This window comes from Oreochromis niloticus, linkage group LG8 (genome assembly GCF_001858045.2).
Source record: "Oreochromis niloticus isolate F11D_XX linkage group LG8, O_niloticus_UMD_NMBU, whole genome shotgun sequence".
Lineage (NCBI taxonomy): Eukaryota > Metazoa > Chordata > Actinopteri > Cichliformes > Cichlidae > Oreochromis > Oreochromis niloticus.
In genome coordinates, this window is record NC_031973.2 from 9989247 (window position 1) to 10012929 (window position 23683).

At 42.8% G+C, this 23683-nt stretch overlaps 1 protein-coding gene across 17 annotated transcripts in view; it reads right to left on the reverse strand.

The window, feature by feature from the left end:
* Nucleotides 1-224: 224 nt before the first annotated feature.
* LOC100705041 (calcium/calmodulin-dependent protein kinase type II subunit gamma) overlaps nt 225-23683 on the reverse strand; it is a 41235-nt gene continuing 17776 nt past the window's right edge. Inside the window, exons 6-23 of one of the 17 annotated variants that reach the window (XM_005471449.4) lie at nt 22318-22390; nt 21088-21190; nt 20542-20625; nt 20145-20239; nt 19586-19708; nt 19355-19438; nt 18038-18080; nt 17187-17249; nt 14553-14593; nt 13734-13817; nt 11903-11947; nt 11707-11761; nt 11403-11483; nt 8295-8435; nt 5855-5930; nt 5653-5747; nt 3826-4062; nt 225-2824 (exon numbers count right to left, since the gene is read on the reverse strand). In XM_005471449.4, coding sequence (XP_005471506.1) covers nt 3830-4062; nt 5653-5747; nt 5855-5930; nt 8295-8435; nt 11403-11483; nt 11707-11761; nt 11903-11947; nt 13734-13817; nt 14553-14593; nt 17187-17249; nt 18038-18080; nt 19355-19438; nt 19586-19708; nt 20145-20239; nt 20542-20625; nt 21088-21190; nt 22318-22390 — 1519 coding nt within the window. In that variant the 3' untranslated portion in view covers nt 225-2824; nt 3826-3829. The remainder of the gene's footprint in view (nt 2825-3825; nt 4063-5652; nt 5748-5854; nt 5931-8294; nt 8436-11402; nt 11484-11706; nt 11762-11902; nt 11948-13733; nt 13818-14552; nt 14594-17186; nt 17250-18037; nt 18081-19354; nt 19439-19585; nt 19709-20144; nt 20240-20541; nt 20626-21087; nt 21191-22317; nt 22391-23683) is intronic. The other 16 variants (XM_005471450.4, XM_005471451.4, XM_005471452.4 and 13 more) reach the window with 16 other exon arrangements.

The following is a 23683-nucleotide window of genomic DNA, read 5'->3' on the forward strand; positions in this document are numbered from 1 at the left end:
GTTGAACGGGAGAGAAACGTCATAGATGTGCAGCAGCTGTGTGATGCTGTCATGTCACTATGGACCAAAATCTAAGAGGAATGTTTGCCACAAAGAAAAGGAATCCAACTGTACTAACGTGGTGTACTTAATAAAGTGACAGATGAGTGCATCATATTGACATCGGCTTGTGTTGCAGCACTCTGTGACAATCCTCGCGACAATAAATGACTCTGAAGACAGACCAGTGCTGAAATAGTATTTTTATTAAATACTTTCAAGATCCAAGTTCGAAGAATAACAAAGCTATGATGAAGACCAACTAACACTCAGACAAACACTTGATAGTCGTCAATTCATGGTTGTATTTCATTGTACATCATGATCATGCAAAAAAACTCCAGCATCCATGTGAAGGCTGGGGAGAAAGCGCAGCCCAATATTATATCATTACAACGCAGGGAAAACATCGAGGGCCTCATACCAAGCTACGGCTCCTGAATCTTTTTTTTTTTCTTTAAATTTTGTTTTTTTTTCAAATATTTTTCATGTCACCTATTCAACATTCTGGATGGAGGAAATTCATATTTCAAAAGATGCAAATATCATATATTAACACTAGCTCCATCCGTATTCAGGTAGGTACATGGTAGAAATGTGTAACTGAAACATGCATATAACTAGGTCTTCCCGCTCTGCTTCGTGACATGTGTAGGTCCCAAAAACCTGCACGCCCACACCAGAACTTTCTCAAAACTCCTCCCGACTGAGCAGGCACAATTTAAAACCACCAAGGGTAGATTAGATAAATAAATAATTTAGTCCTGATCAACATCTATCATTTCATTGTCTTTACTGCTTCCCTCTTTTCCCTTTTTTAAAAAAAAAAATTCCCGTGTGCGAGGGACAGTGCAGAACTCCAGCTTGGCAGATCGGCAAATTACCAAAACGACAAAGTTAACAGCAACAACAACGAAAGAACTCAAACCAGTAACACGGAAACAACAGAGAGAGAGAGAGAGAGGTACAAATAAACATCTCAAGAGCAGAGTCTGAACACAGAGGGAGGGGGAGGCGGACACCTTGCAGGTTGGGGGGCGGGGACGGTTTCGGATACAACTGTCGCAGATGGATGGAGACAATTAAGCAGCACGGCGAGGGCGGCGCCGATGGTTGCAGCAGCGGTGTGGATATGTTACACAGCTTAAAAACACCACCAGGCGTGCGCGGGTGCATAATATGATATGAAAAGATGGCTCACAGCATTGTGGGATCAGGACTAAGGACACTATTATGAAGGTCTTCATATCTAAATATGGATCTATTAGGCTGAATTTGGGGGGAGGGGTGCTCAAACTACTTTTCAAACTGTTATTTCTTTTATTTTTATTCCCCGTCTCAAAAAAAAAAAACCCAAACAAAAAACAGTCGTACGGCCATGGATCTAAAGCTGGTAGCCTACACAAGCGTGTGTATTCATGTTTGTCGTGATCGATTGGAGAATTTAAATTACAGGGAAACAAACAACAACAAACGTCGCTTCTAATCTACTCGGGGAGGTCACAGAGGTCATGGGGTGATTCCCACTGCCCAAGTGCACAGGATGAGTGTCTCTTAGATACATGTACATATATTACACTTTTCTACATATATCTATACATACACTGTATTTACACAGTGATTATAAACAAACCAGGGCCTTGCAGAAAGCAGAGAAACAGCGTGGGAGGGAAGGTTAAAAAAGAAAGTGGTTAAAAGAGAGAAGAGAGGCGGGAAGGGATTAATGAGGGAGAGGCGGCAGCAGCAGCCCACTCTCTTCCTCCACTGCATATAGACACAACAGAACCTGCTAGCAGCTAAGGTTAACTTTAAATTTGCACAATAAAAATCCCTCATTTTTAAAAACCAAAAAACAACAAAAACTCAGCTGCTTTAAAAGGAGCCAGAAAACATAATGAAGCGAAAAGGCTCCGATTATTCACAGGAACGCAAAAGGGATCAGGATGCTAAAAATGCAACAGAACACATAACCCCCCTCCCCGATTCAGACATCCCCAGCCCACATTCCCACCCCCACAATAACACAGTTTCCGTTCTGGCGAAAAAACAAACAAACAAACAAAATAATAATAAAACAAGCACACAAACACGTAAAAAGCCTAAAGTTCTACACTTTGGTGCGTCATGTTTTTGATATCAAGTTTCTCTGGTCATCGACTGTCTGACTGAGCCAACCTGATTTGTTTTTCCCTCTTTAATTCAGTGGGGGAAATAACATAAAATAAAAATCTCCCTACATCTTAACAGCAACAGTCCAGGTAGTGAGCACTTTCTACCCAGTAATCCCTAATGTGTCCAAAATCTCAGCTGCTAACTTGACACTCCTCCCTGTTCCTCCGTTATTAGATAGTGAATATAAATGCTTGGTTGGGTTTTGGTGGTTTTTCTGGTACATCTAGTCATAATTTACACAGTATATTCATAACTCATACTCATAAACTGTCACAAGTTCAACTGTAAATCCTCTGCTCCCCCAGGACGTCTCATCTCGCGCGGGCAGAAAAAAGATGGCTGCCAGGGGAGGGACAGAGGGCAAAGACGCGCCCTCCAATCAGGCGCCAGATGCATGCATCATCCCATGGGGGCGGAGTCTTGTGTTCAGCCGGCCCCCAGCAGGTCAAAGGAGGGACAGGATTGGTTGGTATCGTGGAGAGGGATGCGATCTCGCCCGGCCGGGCTCCTGGCACTAGCCAATCCACGCAGAGGACGGACCTCTTAAACACGCTCGCTGAAAAAACACTGCCCCCCAAAACACACACTCCAGTAGACTGGAGGCTCAGGACCACTGGGAGAGGAGAGGAAAGGAGAGAGGAGAGGTTGGTACCACAGCTGGAATCATCAGAATGTAAACAGTTCCAAGAATAGTTCGAGTTTATTGCTGGTTCTTATTTTTGTCGTTTCACTAAGTTTGTGTTGGTGTTTTTCTTACAACAACACAGTCAGTGCTGTTCCAGGACCATCACTGAAATGAACCAATCACATTTTTGCAACCTAGGGACTGCAGGTGTGTCTTCAGGGCGTTCTGATTTACTGGAAACCATCTTCGCCTAAATCTAACCAAACCAACCCAGATTTCTTTTCTTTTTGCTTAAATTTGATCAGATTTGCCGTTTTGGTGGCTCAGCAGTTAGCACTGTTGCCTCACAGCAGGAAAAGTTCTGTGTTTGGACCTTGGTAGGGCCCTTTAGCGTCGAGTTAGACTGGAGGCTTGTGCTAGTGTTCTCTGGAGCTTCAGCTTTTCCTGTCACTGCCCATCTGTGGCCAGATTCTTGATCTCAAGAGTTTGGATACAGATGGGCAGGAAAACGGCCACAGATAACGGCTGACGATTTAAAACAAACAAACAAACAAACAAACAAACAAACAAACAAACAAGCAAGCAAACAACCCCCCCCCCCCAAAAAAAAAACCCACTTGCACATTTTTAAAAAATTGAATAATAGTCCAACAACTCCTTCCATCATCCATTATCATTTCCTTTTTTCCTATCTTCCTTCCCAATTTACTTCATTTCTACCTTCTTTTCATCCTTCATCCCTACCAGTTTTCCTTCTTTCTTTCCCTTCTAACCTTTTCTCCTTTCCTTCCATCCCATGACACCAAACCGAGCCTTATTTAAGACAGTTGAAACATTAATTTGAATGTCTCAACATTATTGAAAATATTAATATTTTAAATATTTAAAACTGTCTCTTGTGGACTATTTAGACTTTTCTGTAACCCATCATGTTTAACCCAGTAATGCAGAAACAAACAAAAACTCTTGTGAGGAGTAAGGATGTGTACCTGATCACTGTAGTGGTGCAGCAGGCGCTCCCGAGCAGTGGAAGTGGACGTTAAGCCACTTGCCATCGCGGCGATGCCACACTCTGGTCTCCTCTGATTGGCTGGAACGGGGGCGGCCGGTGGAATCCACGAACTGTGTGAGCCGGATGTAGGCGATGCACGCGGCATCCTCGCCGATCAGGTGCACGTGTGGGTTGAGCAGGGTGGTATGCACGGGCTTGCTGTTTTTGCTCAACACTGCACAAAGTGGAAGAAATGTCCACGGTCAGCAGCGACCTCCAAGTATGACAAATGAGTTGCAGTTCCTTCAATCCATAATCGGGTTGTACCTGAAGTTTCCTCATGTTAAAAGGTCAAACAACCATATTTAAGCCTGGCATAAATTTGTAGGTATGGCTGATTTCCCCTTCATTTTTTAATGTAAACAGTGAAATCACCCATTAGTATTTATTAGGACGTAAACTGTAAATATTAAGGGCTCGGCTCACTGACACTATTCAAGTCACTGAGGTGGACCTCTCGATTGAGTCTTTCATGTCACAGTATGCCATTTACGTGTATGTCACAGTTTTCTGTGTTGATGTGATACAACAGTCTATGAATGCACCATGCTAACAAAGCTTAGCCCTTCACCTTCTCATGCGTACATGATTTCAGTGTGGCTGTGTTCATATTTCACTTACAGTCTATGGATCACAGTCCTCACTGGATACAGAGACACCACAGGATTAACTCACACTGACGGCCAAGCAAAAAATACTCTGACTCTTTGACATTCACTGGGAACAATTCAGCTATTACTGGAAGAACATCTCGTCCCATAAACTGTGCAGTTAGCAGACTTGCCAGCTTTACCTGCAGGAGCCTACAGTGCACCTCACTACATGCTTTACAGCCTGGTACTAATACTGTATATGTATTCTTCTGTCATTTGTTTGTTTGCTTGATTAAAAAAAAGGCTGAAATGTGTTGGTCAAGTAATACTACAAGACTTGTTGTAGCTTTGAATTCTTGAGATCATTGTTCCTTTTTTTTAAGCCGGCGATCGTGGCGCAAGAGTTGGGAGTTCGCCTTGTAATTGGAAGGTTGCCGGTTCGAGCCCCAGCTTGGACAGTCTCGGTCGTTGTGTCCTTGGGCAAGACACTTCACCCGTTGCCTACTGGTGGTGGTCAGAGAGCCCGGTGGCGCCAGTATCCGGCAGCCTCGCCTCTGCCAGTGCGCCCCAGGGTGGCTGTGGCTACAACGTAGCTTGCCATCACCAGTGTGTGAATGGGTGGATGACTGGTTGTGTAAAGCGCTTTGGGGTCCTTAGGACGCTACACAGCGCTATACAAATACAGGCCATTTACCATTTACCATGCACTTATTTAGAATTTATTTTTTTTATATTTAAATCGCTAAAATAAATATTTTAAAAATCACAACCATTTTTGACAGATACTCGTCTTAACTACAGGCTGAACACTAGTTCAGGCTGTGGATTGACAGAAAAATGAGGGACTGGATGTGTATCATCATCATGGTTACATTTTCCCTGCTAAATCAGAAATCTTGACCTTCCAAATGCAACAATTTCCTTTTTAAATTTTTTATTTTTTTATTTATTGGACATAATTGGGTTTACAACTAATTTGAAGGAGCAACCAAAGCTGTATGAGTTGAGCTTCTTTTCTTTAAACAATTAAATAATTATTAGTTGCAGTCATAAATAGTCCAATAGTGGAGTTTATCCACAGTGACAACTATTCTTGCTATTTCCTAACTTGCCTGGTATTTCAAACTGCTTAAAATAAACTGTATATTATGCAAGTAAAGAAGAAGACTCACAGTTTTCAAAGTAGAATTTGTGAAAGTCCATTCCCTCCACCAGGTTTCCCAGAGCCTCGGGTTCGAAAGAGGTGAGTCCAGGATCACAAATCCTCCTGAACATGAAAAAACAAAAACGAGATGAGCCTGTTACCAAATTGCACTCGTTTCCACGCACAGAAAGCATCTGCTGCTTTTCACTTTTACACACAGTTGTACTCACGTGTAGGCATCGAAATCTCCATTGTTGATTGCTTCAATCAGCTGCTCCGTAATCTTGATGATCTCCTGTTTACGAGCTGCAGACAGAACAAGAGACAGAAAGAGGCAAACAGATGGCAGCTGGTGAGATGCCAGTTGGAAGGTGAGACAATAACAGTGTGGTGGGTTTCTGCACAATGACACTTTGTCTCATCGCTTCAGCTCCTGCCTTCCTTCACGTGCTCTTCCTCTGCGGCTACGGCTCGAGTCCCCTCTTTAACCTGGTCGCCCGGATCCAAAAGCTGCCTCGTCACCGGAGCTCAACCCCCATCACTGTCTCTCGCTCAGCTTCTCGCCTTTGCGACGACACAACAACTGACTGAACACGACTCTCCGCCGTGAGCACACACTGCCAACCAAACAGACGCAACAACTCTGCTTGTAGAGATCACAGCCTTCCTCACTCGAGGCCCACTTAGCTTTCTCCTGCTATGACCAACTGTTAGATGCACAAGTGAGCAAACTTGCCAGACTTTGACGGTTTTATTCACTCAGCTATTCCTAGAACTGATTAACAGTAATAGTCTGATCAACTTCAATCCCTTTCCTCTTCAAGTTTCTTTATATGGTCTTAGTTAACATCTGTTCCACACCAAACAAGCCATAACCTACAAGTTTATCATTTATTTATGTTAGTTGTTATTCAGTGTAAAGTGCCTCACACACTTTTAAAGTAACAGTAAAACCAAATGAAGAGATTACTCGTGGTACAACTTTTGTCTCCACAAAATCAATCAAGCGATATTTTCTTCTAGTCAACAAATTCAATGGAAAACACTAAAACCAGCAATAAACCGAGGGCACTGCATTTTATTCTGTGCCTTAAGAGCTCTACTGATTTCTAAACACATCAGTGAACCACACTGATGGGCCAGACGACATGCTCGGTTATTAAAATCAGCATGAGCGCTACAGCTTATCTTGACTCGTGTAGTTGTTAAGTTGTTCCTTCTACTTTTAAGATGAAATGCAGAAACAATACAGATGTTTTATTTCATTACTCAAAGCACTTAAACAACAAATATCAACGGTTTCCAGTAAATAATCGCTAAACATCCTTTCACCTGCACTGTCAGGATTACTGCTACTATACAGTATTACAGTATTATCTAGGTCACTTTATGTCAGTAGTTCATAAAAACTTTGTTGCATGCCCCACTTTAGGAGGAAAAAAAAGAATTCACACCTCAAAAACCACAATTTCTGTTACTAATGATGTAAAAAGTGAAATAAAGATCAGCATGACAGACACTCGGGAAATTCACATTTATTTTTGCTGTGAAAAATAAAATCATGTTCATTCATTCATCTTAATCATTTTCCATGTTTTTCTCCTCATCTATGGTGCACCCACATAATTTGAAAATCACTGCCATATCTAATGGCTGCCCATTACGATTTCAGAGATTATTACTAAGAAATTGTAGTTTAATAATACAATTTGCTATAAAAGTTCTTGCCATCTACTACTGGTGTAAATGATCTGGCATGTTTCTATGCATGTGACGTTAAAGACAGCTTTCTGACGCGATTCACTGAATTAAGGGGGCATTAATGTAATTTTTTTCCAGCTGAGAAGTTGTATCATGACTTCAATAATAAGGCATGAACACACCTTTAATCACACACACCATCTGGCTGCCTGAAATACTCAGAAGGGCAACAAAACCAGAATAACCTCTTTCTTTCAGCTGCTCCCTTTAGGCGTCGCCACAGCAGATTATCTGCCTCCATCTCACACTATGGTTAAAAGTTAAACCAGCTCTCTGCATGTATTCCTTCACTACATCCATGAAACTCCCCTGTGGCTTCCTCTTTACCTTCTTCCTGGGAGCTCCATCCATTCGCCAATATATCCACCATCACTCTTCTGCACATGTCCAAACCATTTCAGGCTTGCCTCTCTAACTTTATTTCCAAACAGCTCATCCCGAGCCGTCCCTCTGACATCCTCATTTCTAATCTTGTCCATTCTAGTCACTCGCAATTAAAATCTTAGCATCTTCAGCTCTGACTCCTCTCTTTTTGTTAGCGTCACCCTCTCCAAGCCACACATTATAGCAGGTCTCACTATCAACTTTGGAAATCTTCCCTTTTACGCTTGCTGTCATTGTTTTGTTGCAAATCAGGCTTTGCTTCAGATTGTTGACCTGGGTGTTTAAGCTCATCGGCCTTCACTACTTCAACATGGTACTTAAATCAAGACAAGTCAACTGTAAAGAAGCAAAACTGGTGACCAGACGACTCATTTGCAACCAGCTTTAAAAACAAAAACAAACAAACAAAAAACTCAAAAAAACCACTAACACACTCGAGGAATGCAGAGTTTCAGCGAGCAGCAGGTAACAGTGAGGCGATGGCAGGGAAACCGAGTTAGTCAGTTAGTGCGGATGTGTTCTTACTCTGCTTAGTGTTGCTTTTAGCAGCGACAGTGTTGCTCCCTAGTGGAGCGGCAGGTATGGATGACTGTGAGAGTTCAGACTCGGGGCAGGAGCTGTTGCCTGTGCTGTTCCATGCAATGCGCTTTACATCATGCGGTGGAACTGAAACACACAAGGGGTGGTCAACAAACAAAAACATGTGGATGGACAACAGACAAAAATGACAGAAATATGATCATCTACACATAACACGCGCACACTTAGCTCATGCAGGATAAAAAAAAGTTGATGAAGGTGATGTGGGTTAGTACATTTGGTAGAATAAGAAAGAAATAAACAGCTAACATTGCGTTTATGACAGACATGCAGATGGGTGACATGAGGACAGGGTGGTAGCTGGAAGCCAGATCAGTGCCGCTCTGATCGTGATGCTGTGCGATGTGGAAGTCAGTTAAATGCCTGCTCTGCTCACATCTACTCTACTCCTAACGGTCATACACATTAACATTAAGCCTCCTCTGATGAACTGGAGCACTGAGCAAAGAGACGATCGAAGCCATTGTTTGTTATTTGCTCAAGTTATGCCTGTGGGGAAACTTAGCATGTTCAGGAAGGAAGGCAGGAGTGGAAAATGCACACAGGAAAGAAGTTAGAAGAGGAGGAGGAGGAAGGGAGAGGGGGAGAGATTAGATTGTACTTTAGTGCAAGTTTGCCTTGCAAGAGCAGGAGGATGAAGACAAGAGGTCAACAGACTAGAGGAAAGATGATAGAGAAGATTTGATTGGTGAAGAATGGTGTATTAAGAGAAATGGAAAAGAAATTAGAAGATGAAAATACACACACACAAAAAAAAGTACAGGAACACTGAGAAAGTGTGAGGACATGACGCTCTATGGTGTGCATGGTTCCATTAAAGTCAGACAGGCTGCGAGGTCTGTGAGACTGGGCGACTACTTTAGGACGATCAGCTGCAAGGTAAGCAAGACTTCCTCCAGATGGAGCTGTCACATTAGGAGGACAAGGGGATAGATGTAGCCATCACCAAAAACAAACACACACACGCGCGCACACACACGCGCGCACACACACGCGCGCACACACACGCGCGCACACACACGCGCGCACACACACGTGCGCACACACACACGCACACACGCACACACACACACACACACACGCACACACACACACACACACACACAGGTTTCAGGGTTCCCACAGTGGCCCCGATGAAAATCAAAATCAAAATCTGTGTTTTTGAAATGACTTTCCACAATTAGGTCGAACACCTGTACAAGAGTTAACATGAGAACAAAAGAAACAAAAGACAGGGTCTGTTATTTTTTAAAAGTTTGATCAGAGCACAGTGACGTTAAAGGGGACCCGTTATGCTTTTCCTTGTTTTCTGTCTGTTACAATAGTGGATGCTCATGTTAAACAAAGTGTCATATAGCCAGAATAAATTATACGTTTTCTTCTACTCTTGGTTCTAGATGATATCAAAAACATAATTAAAATGGTTGTCAGAGGCACTCGTCCCCGCCGTCCGCTGTTCAAAACCTTCTGTTTGCAAGGGGCAGCCAATCAGAAAGAAGTTAGCATAAAGAAGGGGGGGGGTTGAAATGAACTATTGATCACACAAAGCAACTTTAGTAGAGTCAAAGCATTAAAAACAAGATGGTGTTAAAGGAGCATAACAGGTTCCCCTTAAAGTGTCCATTAGAAGAAGTTACACAAGATCTGTGTTGCCTTGCTCTCACACAGCGAGCAAGAATGGAGAGCAGGAAGTGTGTCAGCAGTCAGTGTGCTTAAAAAAAACTAACAAACAGCATGTTTGTCATAACTGCTAAAAGATTATTCCAGTTTATTACAACCTAGTTTCAATAAGACTACATACAAACTAACTGCTCATATGTGGAAATGAAGTGGCACTGTTGAGGTGAAATCCAATAGGCCAAAAAACACAAATGACCGATTACCCAAGATGTAAACCAGTGACTTAGTGATTTGGTGGTTTTCAAAGAGAATATGATGCTGATTGTGTGGTCACAGTAGGAAGACTTTGCTTAAAGCACTTAAATTCTGCCTGTTTACTGTTTTTAAAATTATTGAAGCAGTATGGGATCATTTTGGCAGAGTAGAGTAAAAGGCAGGAATCATCCAAAGAAGAGCTTTGTCCTTCAAGAAGCCTGGGGAACTATCACTGAAGACTACTTAAATGACAAGAAAGCTTACCTAAGAGTTCAGGATATGTTGAAGAATAAAAGCGGTCATACCAAATATCGACTTTCAAGCTTATTATGTGCTGTATTTCTATGCATGTTTGCACATGTTTCAATGCATCGCTGCACCTGTGTCCCATTCTCCTAACAAAATATAAAGAAATGAACCATGGCTCTAGACTTTTGCAAAGTACATGCTACCATCACTCACTGTTTTGTATTAAGATAATGATTATAGTAATCGACTGTGCAAACCTCAGAAAAATACCTATGTTTTTTTGTGCATTTGTGGGAACGGTGAATGAAATATTAATTAATTATTAATTATCTGAATACTGAAACGTCTCAATGGAAACCTGAGTCGAAGAAATTGTTTTCCTGCTGGGGAAATAAAGATTTCTGTCATTTAATTCAATGACTTGTTTCTACTGGAATCTGTCATTTGTCAATGTGCAGCAAATGCTACTGAAAATAATAGGTTTCAGAGCAAGGTAGTGCTGTCGTGTCCCCATGATCCTGTTAAGAAACTGATTATTGGAGCCGTGTTACACTGCATTAATTGGAAAGCCGTTGCTACAAGATGGCCAAATGGTGTCGTTATGCTAAACCTACCAAAATAAGATCAAAAATGCAATAAACTGGAATTAACCTACAGAAATTTGTAAAAGCCAAACATAAAGGTGAATCATTTCAAAAATCTAAAACCAGTGGGAACCCTAAAAGAAAAAAAAGCTTGGTGGATCAAAGTGAGGGTGGGGGCTCAGAGATGTAAGACGTTATTGCCGGTGACTACAGAAAGCCAGGGTGGGAGTGAGGGGGGCAGGTGGTGGTGGGTTGGGGTGGGGGGGGTGTTATGTCCTAGCCAGAGGCAACCGTATAGCTTTCCGGTTGCCATGGATAAACTTACTGGCAGGTGAGCTTTGAGGTGAGGGCAGAAGTGGGGGCATCTCCTCTGTGGCGCTGCTCTGACTCAGCGCCGTACTGTCCGCTAGAACACACATACAAAATGCAGCCACACACACAATAAATACACACATACACACACGACAGACACAGTCAAAAGTGTGACAGACACGCGTCGTATCTCAGCACACCTGCCAGTCAGTACAGTCCAAAAATAAATAAATAAATTTAAAAAAAAAAAAACCCTGCACATGTCAAATGGGAGACAGAAGAGAGAACAGGATAAAGGGGATAAAACACTAGAGTACCTTTCCTACCTTTCATTTCCTCCTCGTCGTTGGTGGCATTGCTCTCTGTTGATCCCTGGGATGCAGAGGAAAGAGACAGACACATGCTGAAATCAAACGCTGCCAGGATCCGGCAGGATCGAGCCCGTCAGGTGCGTGTGATGCTCTGCGTCGGGCTTTCAGACAGAAATAAAAACAACAAAAACACCCATCTCACCTTGACTCCATCGGGAGCATTGTGCACCACTGTGCTTTGAGATTCCTGCGATACAGAACAAAACAGTTAGTCCAAACTATTGTCCTTAAACAGTGCCTCTCAACTGGATTTAAAGTGGGCCCCTTTATTTTTACCTCAGCCAAAACCTAAAACTTAAACATCTTCACAACAGCTGGTGGATCCAAAACTAAAACACCAGAAAAGAGTTCGTAATTTCCCCAAACGCTGGTCACATACTAAAATGCATCTTCAGATGTTTGTTTGGTCTAAACACAGAGATGCTCTCAGAGAAGACGAAACACAGGGGAATCATTTGCTGAGAGCTCACTCAATCAATTAATAGCCTCATCACTTCTGGTCTGTTATCATTTATCAGATTTTACTGGAACTACACCGAGATAATGAGAGCATACAGAGTTATTGTTTTACAAAACACAGTTAGGAGAATTAAATGCATTAGCTGCAGTTTTCTGTTTTATGTGTCAAAGTATTATGAATATTACTTTGAAAGAAAAAAAAGCAGATTCTGTTAGCTTTTAAATAACCTCAAAGCAGACACCTGATACGTGACCCGAGACTTCACAGAGCAAAGAAAATGTGGCCACAGTCCCACAAGCACTGGGTCAAAGAGGTAACGTCCCATTTTAAACTGGAACAGTTTAAATACAACGCCCGAGGCTGCACCCAGAAGTACCATGAGATCTGGCAACTGTTTCTGTCCCATTTCAGGATGGAGCTTCTTTCCTTTCACCACACAGTCTGTCCTTTTTTTGTTTGTTTTCAATTCCGCTCATATAACCGAATCCAATAAATGCATAAATTACTTTATGGAAAGAGTTTTGTACTTTTGAGTCCTGAATGGTAATCCATAAATTAAAAGCTTAATAACTATTATTACTCAGTTTAAAATATTTAAAAAATACGTAATAACAAACCCTCAAGAATGAGAAGCTGCTCAGATTTTGCTCAGTTAAACAGGTAATATTTCATGATAACTGCTGCAGGTTAACAGTAGGTTTATTGGCTCCGTGTAGTTTTACCGTGTATGCATTACATAACTGGGGCACGGCTCTTTGAGCTGATCGTCACTTTCTCTATTAGACGGTTTTTTAAACATAATATCTGTGTCTTTGGGGACCTGTACCTCCAGTTGAGAAGCACTACCAAACCAACCTGACTGTTATCCAACCACAACACTACAAGATGTAATTTAATGCATGCTAGTAAAAGCTTCTCAAAACCACAGCATGCTAGTGCTGGATTGGAGCACAATGGTCAAGTTTTTCACTACAATGAGGATGTCAATGGGGATGTTATGGATGGTGCGAGGTTAGAATGACAAAGAACAGCTGGCTAAAATATGTAGATGACAAAGAAAGATGTTAGGATGGGAAAAAGATAAGAAAGTAGCCGATTGAGGATTATATACAGATATAAACATGGGGGCTATTACATGAGACAGAATTGTACTTGGATATTAACAGGTGGAGGTCTCCAAACGGGGTCTCGACAGCTTTACGAGCTGCCACTTTAGGTGCACACAGTCCTGCAAACAAGGTCATGCTCCTGTGGCTGACAGGGTGCACATGTGCACCTGTTTAGATTTTTTTAACTAAATTTGAATAATTTCCAAAAGTGTTTCACCTAAATCAGGAGCACACGTGCATCACGGATGCTAAGCTTATCGAGACAGGGGATGTTACAGAGCAAGACCTCCTAGGTGGTAGATGAAGGATGACAAGCAGATGATGGAGGATGAGGCCCAATGCAACTACTGAGGGGACAGGGGGGATTAAGAGGCAGGAACTGACACTGCGGCGGCCTACTGTACCATCTGTGCGTTCGTTGCCATGTTGGTGTCTTTCAGGGCATTGATGGCGCTCACTATACTGTTCTTACTGTTGTTGGTAGAAGGCTGGGACGAGAACGCAAACACTCAAAGTGAACACATACGTCACACACACATAGAGAAAGATGCATTAGAATTGAAACACGCCTTTCAGGAAACGGGGCTAAAGTTGGTGGAAGCTCCCGGGCTATTGAGAGCTAACAGGGTAAATGAGAGGGTGAGTGCCATAGAATGGCCTCTAGATCATCCCTTTTACTGCCTCACTAACTCTCTATGCCGCTCCCACTTAACTACACAGAGTGACCCCTGGGGCAGAAAAGAAAAAGAGGAGTGGGGAGCGAGATGCTTAATAGCAGCAGAGGCTGATGGAGATTGCTGGGAAAGAGAGCAGCAGACATTTGACTGAAACTGACTAAAGGTGAAAGAATAAAAACCAGCATTAGGGAACCAATATTTATAAATTATGAGTGAAAATGTTGGTTTAAAAAAAAAAAAAAAATGTTAAAAACTTGTGGAAAGGACTGCAGGATTATGGGATCTAAAAACATGCCATAGAAAGAAACTCCTCTGCAGATATAAAACAAGGTCAATGTGCCTAAAACAAAAGACCCTTAAAATTAATAATAACTACTGCACGACAAAAGATATTCGTTGAAATAATAGGAGGAAAAGTGCGCTAAAGAAAGACTGAAAGACAGAAAAAGAACAGAAGGCAGAAAATCGAGGTCAGCTGACAGAGGAGAGATAGGACACCATGTAGCAGAACAAAAGAGGGCAGAGAGGTGATGAAGAGAACCTTACCTTAGCAGAATCTGACTTCTTGTTGAGTAAACTTTTGCATGCTGTGGAAAAAAGGAGGATAGAAGGGGAGAGAAACAGGTAGAAAAGTTAAGATTTACTGACGATGATAGTTCGTTCGTACCTCTAACCTACGTTACATCTATGAATCCCCAACACCTCAGTCACTGTGACAAAGTAAGCTTAGATGTTTCCAAAGCACAACATGCATTTAATGGATTTCTCGGGCATTTTTCGCCCCTTGGCTGTACAGGTTGCTACACTCTGCAAAACCCATTCACATCGTAATCCATTCATTGCCATCTGGGGATATAAGAGAAACCTGAGAGCAAAGTAAACTTCCTCAATCCATTTCCTGCCTGGAAGACCCCAGCAGATCTAGAAAGAGAATGATGGCCAGACTCAAACTGCCGCCAGGACTGACGGTGATGAGCTAGGTTAATGTAAATCATTGATTTCCTTTAAGGGCTCCAGTCACTTTTCCTCTCAGTCTAACGCTCTCAACTCTCTCTTGCTTGCTTTTCTCTTGTTTTTCTACCAACACACACAGGTTCCAAAAATCTTATCTTGAGTTTCTTACCTTCCAATAGGAAATTGGAGAGGGATAGAGGGGGAGGGAAGAGGGGGGAGGGTTGTAAGAGAGGGCTTAGTATTTCAATACATGAGAGGAGAGATAAGGGGCACAGCATTTACAGCAGCAAACAATATCAAGTGAAAACTCATGCTCCCTAATCTTGGCTGTTGCATTGATAGGCAGCTTATACCTTGGCCTGGCCATGCAGCAGCCAAAGGAAAAAAAATATATTTTTTGCAAGTTTCATTTTCAGTTTTCATTTTCATTCAAAAACTAGAGAAAGGGGAGCTGATTGTTCACAGTGCAAACATCTGCTCTTCATTTGGCTACATCTTCTATCAAGCAGTCACCAGGGTGCTAATGTGACAGCATGGGACTACCACGTTCACATGCTCTCTAGCACAAATTTAACATGGCAAGATGGGTAAAAGTCAAGGTGACCCACAGGAGGAGGGCTTCACCACTCAAGCAAGATTCTAGCTAGGTGATGAGAAAGGAAAAATGCGTTAGAAAGCATCTGAAGGTGTGTCTCCCGAGAACATTTTGTAGGAATTAACCACACAGGACACCCACATGCGAAAGGCAGCAATGCAAAAACCGAATTAGAAACACAGAGAGATGCTTCAAACTCACACTTCTGTCACATTCTGCTATAATGCCATTAAAAGGAAACATCATGAGCAAACGGCCAAGCCTTGCCTCAGAAATACTCTACAGAGAAGTGCAAGGAAGCAGTTATAGGTTTGCAGTGATGAGTGACATCATCAGAGGACCAAAAGCCAAAAGCCAAAAAAAAGAAAAAAAAAGAAAAAGAAAATAAAAAACAAAAATCTTAATTATGGATGACTTAAAAGGAGGAGAGATGAGGAGTCCAATCTGGAGTGATGATGTCACACATATTTACAGAAACTTACAAAACAGGCAACTTGGTCCAGTCTCAGTGAAGGAGCCCGCATTCGGAGGGCTTTAGCTGACAATTAAAGCACCACAGGCACCCCGAATCTCAGCGCACCAATCACACATCCTAGGATTAACACCCGCCTCCCCTTAGGTGTCTCAGGTGAAGTTATCTCCCCATAAACATTTTACCTTTATCCTGCCTACAAACAGATCCTATGGAGAAGTGTATATAAACACTGCAGAGCAAAAAAGATCCTCCGTTCTAAAAAGGGAGACAGAGAATCCAGTCTGCTCTACATTGCTTCTAATGTACTCAATCCATGGAGCCACCATTGGAATCGCCGACCTTCACTACCCATCTCCACCGGGCAGGATGAGAGGAAAATCTGATTTTAATACTTTCAAAACAATCGCTCCATCTAATGTGGCAGACTTGCTGCCACGTTAGCTTGTGGGGTTCCTGTCTCAAGGGGGAACTTTGTTTTGAAAGTACTAAAACAGACCTTCAGAGGGGGAGTTGAGACGTGGGATGCCTTTAACCTCAAGTGATTCATCGGGAAGGAACGGTGATGTTTTCAACAGTAGCGGTACTGAAGTCAGCACTCCCATCCCCCGTCTCAGTTATTCTCCCCTCTAGCTCCTCAACATCCAACTTTCTTCCTTTGTCCCATCAAACCCAGGTCTGACGATGGCAGCACGCCAACCCAGCTCTTGCCGGCCCCCTGCAATGTGAGTTCCCGCCCCCAGGATACATGCCCCTCCTCATCCCCTGCCCCAGTCCGACCTGTGCGAGCACAGAGACGTAAGGGGTCAGCTGGAGGTCAGGATGGAGCTTGCTGGAAGTGACGCCATAACTAAGTGAAGATGAAATGTGGGTTACGAGGTCATGATTAAATGGCGCTGATGTGTGAATGTAAAAAGCACTTTTTAGTGCAGGCTGACGTAAACTCAAGTGAAGCTTATTTACATGACTGCTACACAATACCCCTAAATGAGCAAAATCTGTGAGGGGATGCATGCTTGTGGGTGTGTATGTTGATGAGGATGCTTGCAAAGGCTGCATGCAGGATTTGGGGGATGGTGATGAGGGCCAACCCTGTTCCATGAAAGAAAGTAGCTGTGTATGTAAAGAGGAAGTGGATGGGCGTGTCTCTGGGACGTACCTTCCTGAGCCAGTGAGGCCGTGGAGGAGGCGGCAGCAGCAGAGTTGGTATGCTGCCGGCCCACTATTGGATAGAAATGCTACAGTTGGGAGGGGCTATGGAAATTATGCAGGTCGATCTCATGCTGTTCAGTCATGGGCCGAGAAAGCTACAGGGGGTGCTGGCTACAGCCCAGATGCATCTCAGACTTTGATACAAATGGGCCAAAGCAAAGACGTGCACCCCTGTGGATTCCTAGGCCCAGGGTTGAAATCATTAGCCATCGACTGACCAATTACTTAAAGGCTGAGAACAAGGCTTCAACGAAAACAAGTCACTCTCAGCAGGCTGAGATAAAAAACACAGAATCTTAATAGTCACCTGGTTTTATAACACCACACTTGCCCCCAAACATTAAAAAAGAAAAATCTCATTAAAGTCTAGGCTTTGTTCTCTCAAACATGCTCCATGGGCAGCAGAAAAGAGGAACACATACGCGCGCACACACACATACACACAGGGAGAGATACATTAGCACAGACAAGGACATAACTGGCACCCACATATAATCTGGTACATGACAGAATATCAAATTTTAGCCAGCTAACATACATGATAATGCACTCATAATAATCCAGTAATACAATATTTCTATCATATCACAAAGGAGCTTCGTGTGTCAGTTCAGTTTAATGTTGTAAGCAAGCAAACTCCTGGGCGCACACAAAAACATTGTTATTTTGAGAATGAGTGGGTGAGCGTGCGTGTGTGGTGAGGGGGTTAAAAAAGGTGCAGAGGACTCTATCCACTTTCCTTCCTCCACTCCCTCTGCATGTGCTGCGTGGGAGGCTGAGGGCGAAGGGCACACCCACCTGAGAAGTTTCTGGACACCAGCATGGTGGTGAGAATGGCTCCCTGGAGGAGGAGGAGGAGAGGAAGGAAAAGAGAGAAGTGAGGGGAGGTATAATGAGAGCATGGCGTTTTTCTTTATTTAACATGAATTCATTTTTTTAAAATTTTTTTTTAAACTGCTATGCATGCATTTCATTTTCTTTAAATGCAGTGAATACTTAATGTTGTCTGTAAAACTGTGCCTAATGTTAAAAAAAACAAAAAAACAAACTTGTATGCTGTCTGGGGAGATGCACCTTTAACTGTACATTCTCACATCTCAAAGCCCTACACTCCTCTATGCAAATTAATTTAAATGATGCGGCAAAACAGAATAGCTGATACTTGAGGCATGAGTTTGCATCAGTGGCAGTGAATGCAAACTACAGTAACTGGAGCTGGTTGACATTTAAAATGTTTCCAATAGAGGAAAAAAAAGCAGAGGTTCTCAAAAGTAAAATGTTCACATGCAGCAATTTAGAAACTCTCAGAATTCACCTTTTACACCAGAAAGAAAAAGATCAAAGACTTTGTCAGACATGTGATCTCAGGGTTTGGCTGATAGTTTTGATGATTGATATCAACCCCTCAAAGCAGCATAATTTACAAAACTTAATATTTTAATTCTCACAATCCAAAATATTTGTCAAAATGACATAATAGACAGGGCAGGTCTCAACAGCTTCACAGCAAATGACAATGAATGAGACGCACAGCTGTGCGTCCAAAATCAGACGCACAGAGTGAACAGGAGCTTTCCAACACTATTGCATTGTTACAACTCAGAAATAATCGTCCAAACACACGTTTCCTTATTTTTGTGCTACGTTTCTATGCTTACACAATAACTAACTCATGAAATGTCACGCACAATAACACCCGTATCACAACTACATTGCACAATTATCTAAGATACACAATGATATCTATGTAGCTTAACATATAATACACCAAACAAGGGAAAAACAGAAAGCATCCACTTATTCACTGCACTGTTGTATCGTTGTGTCTTGTCATTATTATTCAATTCAGTTCAATTAATCAGTTATATGATCTTTCTCTGCCATGTGCCCCATTCGAGTCATGAAATGCTGACAGATCAAACTGGAATGATGAATATTTTAAGAGCACCTACGTCTTTTAATAAAAGTATTGACTGATAGATCACATCTCCCAAGAGGAAGAGATGTGATATACTTCCACACTGATATTTTGTCCCAGCCCTTTAAAAACAAAGGATAAAAAAAAAAAAAAATAAAGTAACCAATCAAGGCTGGTTTAAAGCCTGAGAAACCTACCTTGAGTTTTCGGCGAGCATTGAACTTGCGGAGACATTCGACTGTTTCCTGTCTGTGCATCATGGACGCCACTGTAGAACGGTGCTGTAAGGGGACAAAAATGGAACAAAATAAATCAACAGATTCTCAGGGCACGTATGAATCCGAGTTATAGTTATGTGAAGGCTTTAATATGGTAAATCCCTAGGTTTCTCCATAATGTACTCTGTGGTGTTTTAGGTGAGTACTTACGCAGATCCATGGGTGTTTGAGAGCCTGTTCGGCAGTGATTCTTTTGGCTGGGTTAATTGTCAACATCTGGTTAATCAGGTTCTTTGCCTCTGGGGTCACCGTGTCCCACTCTGGAGACGGGAACTGAGGAAATAGGAGAAATAAGTGATGCGTCAGTTGTGAGAGATTTCTGGTCAGCTGATCAAATGGGTTTCTAGCAGATCCATGCCATATGGAAACCAGTGCTTGAGTTCACTCATTAAAATAGGGAAGATTATGGAAGGGGGGGAAAAAAGGTTTTGGATTCACAGAAAACATGCTGCAGTTTTAAAACCAAATCCTTGCAAACAGGCTGAAAAGTGACTTCATTATTTATCGACTGAGAGAGGAGAATACCCCTTCTCTGACTCTCACACACTCTCTCTCACACACACCCTCTGCAATGCGTCAGGAAGGCCCTGATAGGATCAATAGCTTTGGACCACATCTCAATTGGACACTATTAAATGTTCAAAAACTGCTTAGCAAACCCCTGCACTGCACCCATCACACACACACACACACACACACACACACTTACATCGTATGCCCCAGCTTTGATCTGCTGATAGAGTTTATGTTGATCTTCATCCCAGAATGGTGGATATCCCACTAACAAGATATAGAGAATAACACCTGACAGGAAACAAAGAGGGGAGAAGTGATTCAGAAAGATCATGTTACAATACCATTTACCGTGGGCAGCAAAGAATAAAATCAAGACAAGGAAATGCAACAGTAAGAAAGGAAAAACTTAGTTATTGTAACACTTTATGAGCACGATGAAGTCACCTCTCTGAGAGAGGCTGCAAGATCATCATGCTTTTTTTTTATGATTCCCATTAACCCCTACGAAAACAGTTTTACTTTTAAATGATACTTAAAAGCTGTTGAATAGGTTCATTTGACCTGAGGCACACACAGGTGTCAAAACTCACCACAGGCCCATATGTCCACAGGCTTGCCGTAAGGGTCCTTCCGCAGGACCTCAGGGGAGAGATAGCCAGGAGTGCCTGCAAACCCTGCCCAACAGATAAATCAGAAGATACAATTAACTTTTATTAAACTCCCGGTAAAGGCTACTCTCATGCCGTTATATAAACAGCTTAAATTATAGCGACCCGTACGCAGGGCCAGATTATGATAGTGTAGAGTCACTAGCAAATACTCATTAATCATTTCATCCCCGCCACAGAGTCAGCCAAGTGCTGGCAGCTTGGCTGTTAGCCAAGACACAATGACCTAAGCATGACCTGGAAAGTGGCAGTGAGCCTCTTAAGCAATGCTCCTGCAAATATTCTGTGGCTTCAAAGCAGCAGCAGATGTGAATCTATGTGTCTTGCTGTATGAAAGAGCCTGTTCAGCAGTGATTCATGCCCGGTGTAGGAACTATCAAGTGCTAAACACCCAGATAGAATAACAGATCAGGTAAAGGACCTGCTCATTTGATATGCGTGTTTGTGTCACTGTTTTTGTTTTCTTACCAAACCAAGCCTGCTGGTCCCCCTGCACTTCAATAGCAAGTCCAAAGTCTGCCAGCTTCACTGCGGCTCCCTTCATCTTACTGGCCAACAACAAGTTCTCAGGCTGAGACACACACACACACACAGAGCAAAGCAGAGATCAAGACAGTGAGAGACAGGCAGTTAAAGGCACTTTTCAGTAAAGCTTTTCCTCAGAAATATTTATATTTGATGTGTTTGACACAGCATGTGGGGGTGGGATAAAGGTGTGAGAGCGTGATGGAGAGACAGAGGAGGTAGGGAGAGGATAAGTAGTTGAGAATCTCCCCAACACCGTATATGGGCATGGGTCCGTAGCCATGGAAACCACTCGGGAGTCATTTAGGTAGAGCTGCAGACTGCATGCTAAATGGAAAGTGTACTTAGCGCGAGGCGGCGTGTGTGGCAGTGTTGTAAATGGCCGTTGTTTGGGCAGCGGGACATAAAGGGCCGCAGTAAAAAGCCCACTCAGGATAAAAGGCCAACAAATCAGACAGGCAGCGCTCGAGGTTATTCTCTGACATAGTGTGCGCACGTACAAAAGCCGCCCACATGCGTCTCAGACATCCCTTGAGATAGCGTTTTTTCCCCCTACCCCCCTGGCCCTCACTTCGTAGTTTCAAATTCAGTACATATATTATTAACATCTCATCAACTTAAACTGGGTTAAACGTAAAACTGCAGGCAACAGAGAAGCCATCCTCATCCTCTGCTCTTTACATCTCTACCCATCAGCAATTTGGGACAAATCAAATCTCCTGACGCTTGAAGGGTGGTGTGATGTCACGCTCGTCTATGCCTCCGCCCAAACACAGCCCCCTCACGAGTGAGCTTGTGCACGTATGAGCTCTTGAATCCTTGCCATAGGTGAGACGAACCCTTCCACGTGATCATGACTCACCATCTCTGTGCTCAACATGAACATACATCATGTGATTATGCACGCGCGCACACAAAAACACACACACAGTCCCGGTCAAGGACAGGCAGGATGACAGATCTGACGACAGACAGAGGAGGGCGGGGGCAGTAGACGGCAGAGGGATGCAGGGGAAAAATAAAAAGGATGGAAGCAAAAATTGCGGAGAGGGAGAGGAAGAGAGATGGAGCAACTGAGAGCCATCTGTGTGTTGCCATGGCCACGAGCAGAGGTGTGTGTGTGCGTGTACATGTGTAAGAGCGTGGTTGTCATGGAAACGGGCAGCCACTCACCTTGAGGTCTCTGTGCACAATATCATGCTGGTGGATATGATTGACACTCTCCAAGATCTGACTAATGCAGTGACTACGGAGAGAGAAGAGGGGACAGAGAGAGAGAGCGAGACGTGTCAGTCACCGCCCTTCATTGCAAAAACAAAAAAACACCACACATTTACCCCACATGACTCGTCTGCCAGGCAGAAAACAAAAAGGATGCATGGTATTGCCATCATTAGAAAAAACAAAGAAAAAAAACAAAACCCCAACAACCTGACATCGTTCTTGATCACTGTGACAACTGGCAACATGAAACTGGAGCTGTCGCACAAAAGGATTACATATTTTCCAGAGACAGACAAAAAAATAAGTTCAGACAACCTGCACTGTTTCCCACAGAAATAGATTCTATTTGTGGCATGTAGTGTGTGTGCTCCACTGCAAATATTTTAATTGCCCAGTCCCTTGTGACAAATATACAAAACAGAAATGTATTCACTGCCTCTTCAGTGAACCTCTTGTCCCAAGAACCAACTCCACTGCCTCAGACAGCAGTTGGAAACTGTGCTCCTTGCTTTGCTGCACAGCCCTAGTCACATCTGCGTAACAGCAGAGCCAGCTCTCCACCTGCTGCAGGTTCTGGTTGAAGTGGCTCTCTAGCTTGCAACTGATCTCCAGAGCAGAATAAGGATTACAGTCAGCTGAAGTCCATTTGACCATTGGGCAGCTGAATGATTCAGCCCGGCGGCAGTCCTATTTTACATGCACGTTTGTGAGACAAAAATCATACAGTTTGAGAAAGAAGACAAAACGAGCTTTACAGAGATATTTGGTGTATCAAAGGCTACGTTCACACTGCAGGCGAAAGCGCATCAAATCCGATTTTTTTGACCCTATGCGACCCGTATCCGATCATGGTATGACAGTGTGAACGGCACAAATCCGATATTTTCAAATCCGATCTGGGTCACTTTCGTATGTGGTACTGAATCCGATACGTATCCGATGTTTTAGAAAGCGACTGCTGTTTGAACGGTCATGTCGCATTAAATCCGTCTTTTACGTCACTGACACAAGACAGACACCAATTATTAGCGCCGGAGAAGCGCCCGAGAAGACATCGCGAACGCTTCCTGGCCATCCAGTGTACATGTCAGTGAAACTGTTGGGAAGACAACGTGAACATTTTATTTGTACTGTATAATCTGCAGATTCTGACAGAAATCTGCAACTATCCTTTGAAGCACCGCTTCTCTCTAAAACAGCAATAAGGATAATTATTAGGTTATTTACAATATTATGTAAATAACAAAATAACTTAAAGGAAAAATTGGGAAACGTAAAGTCCGAAGTCTTTATATTAAGGGCCATCAGTCAAACA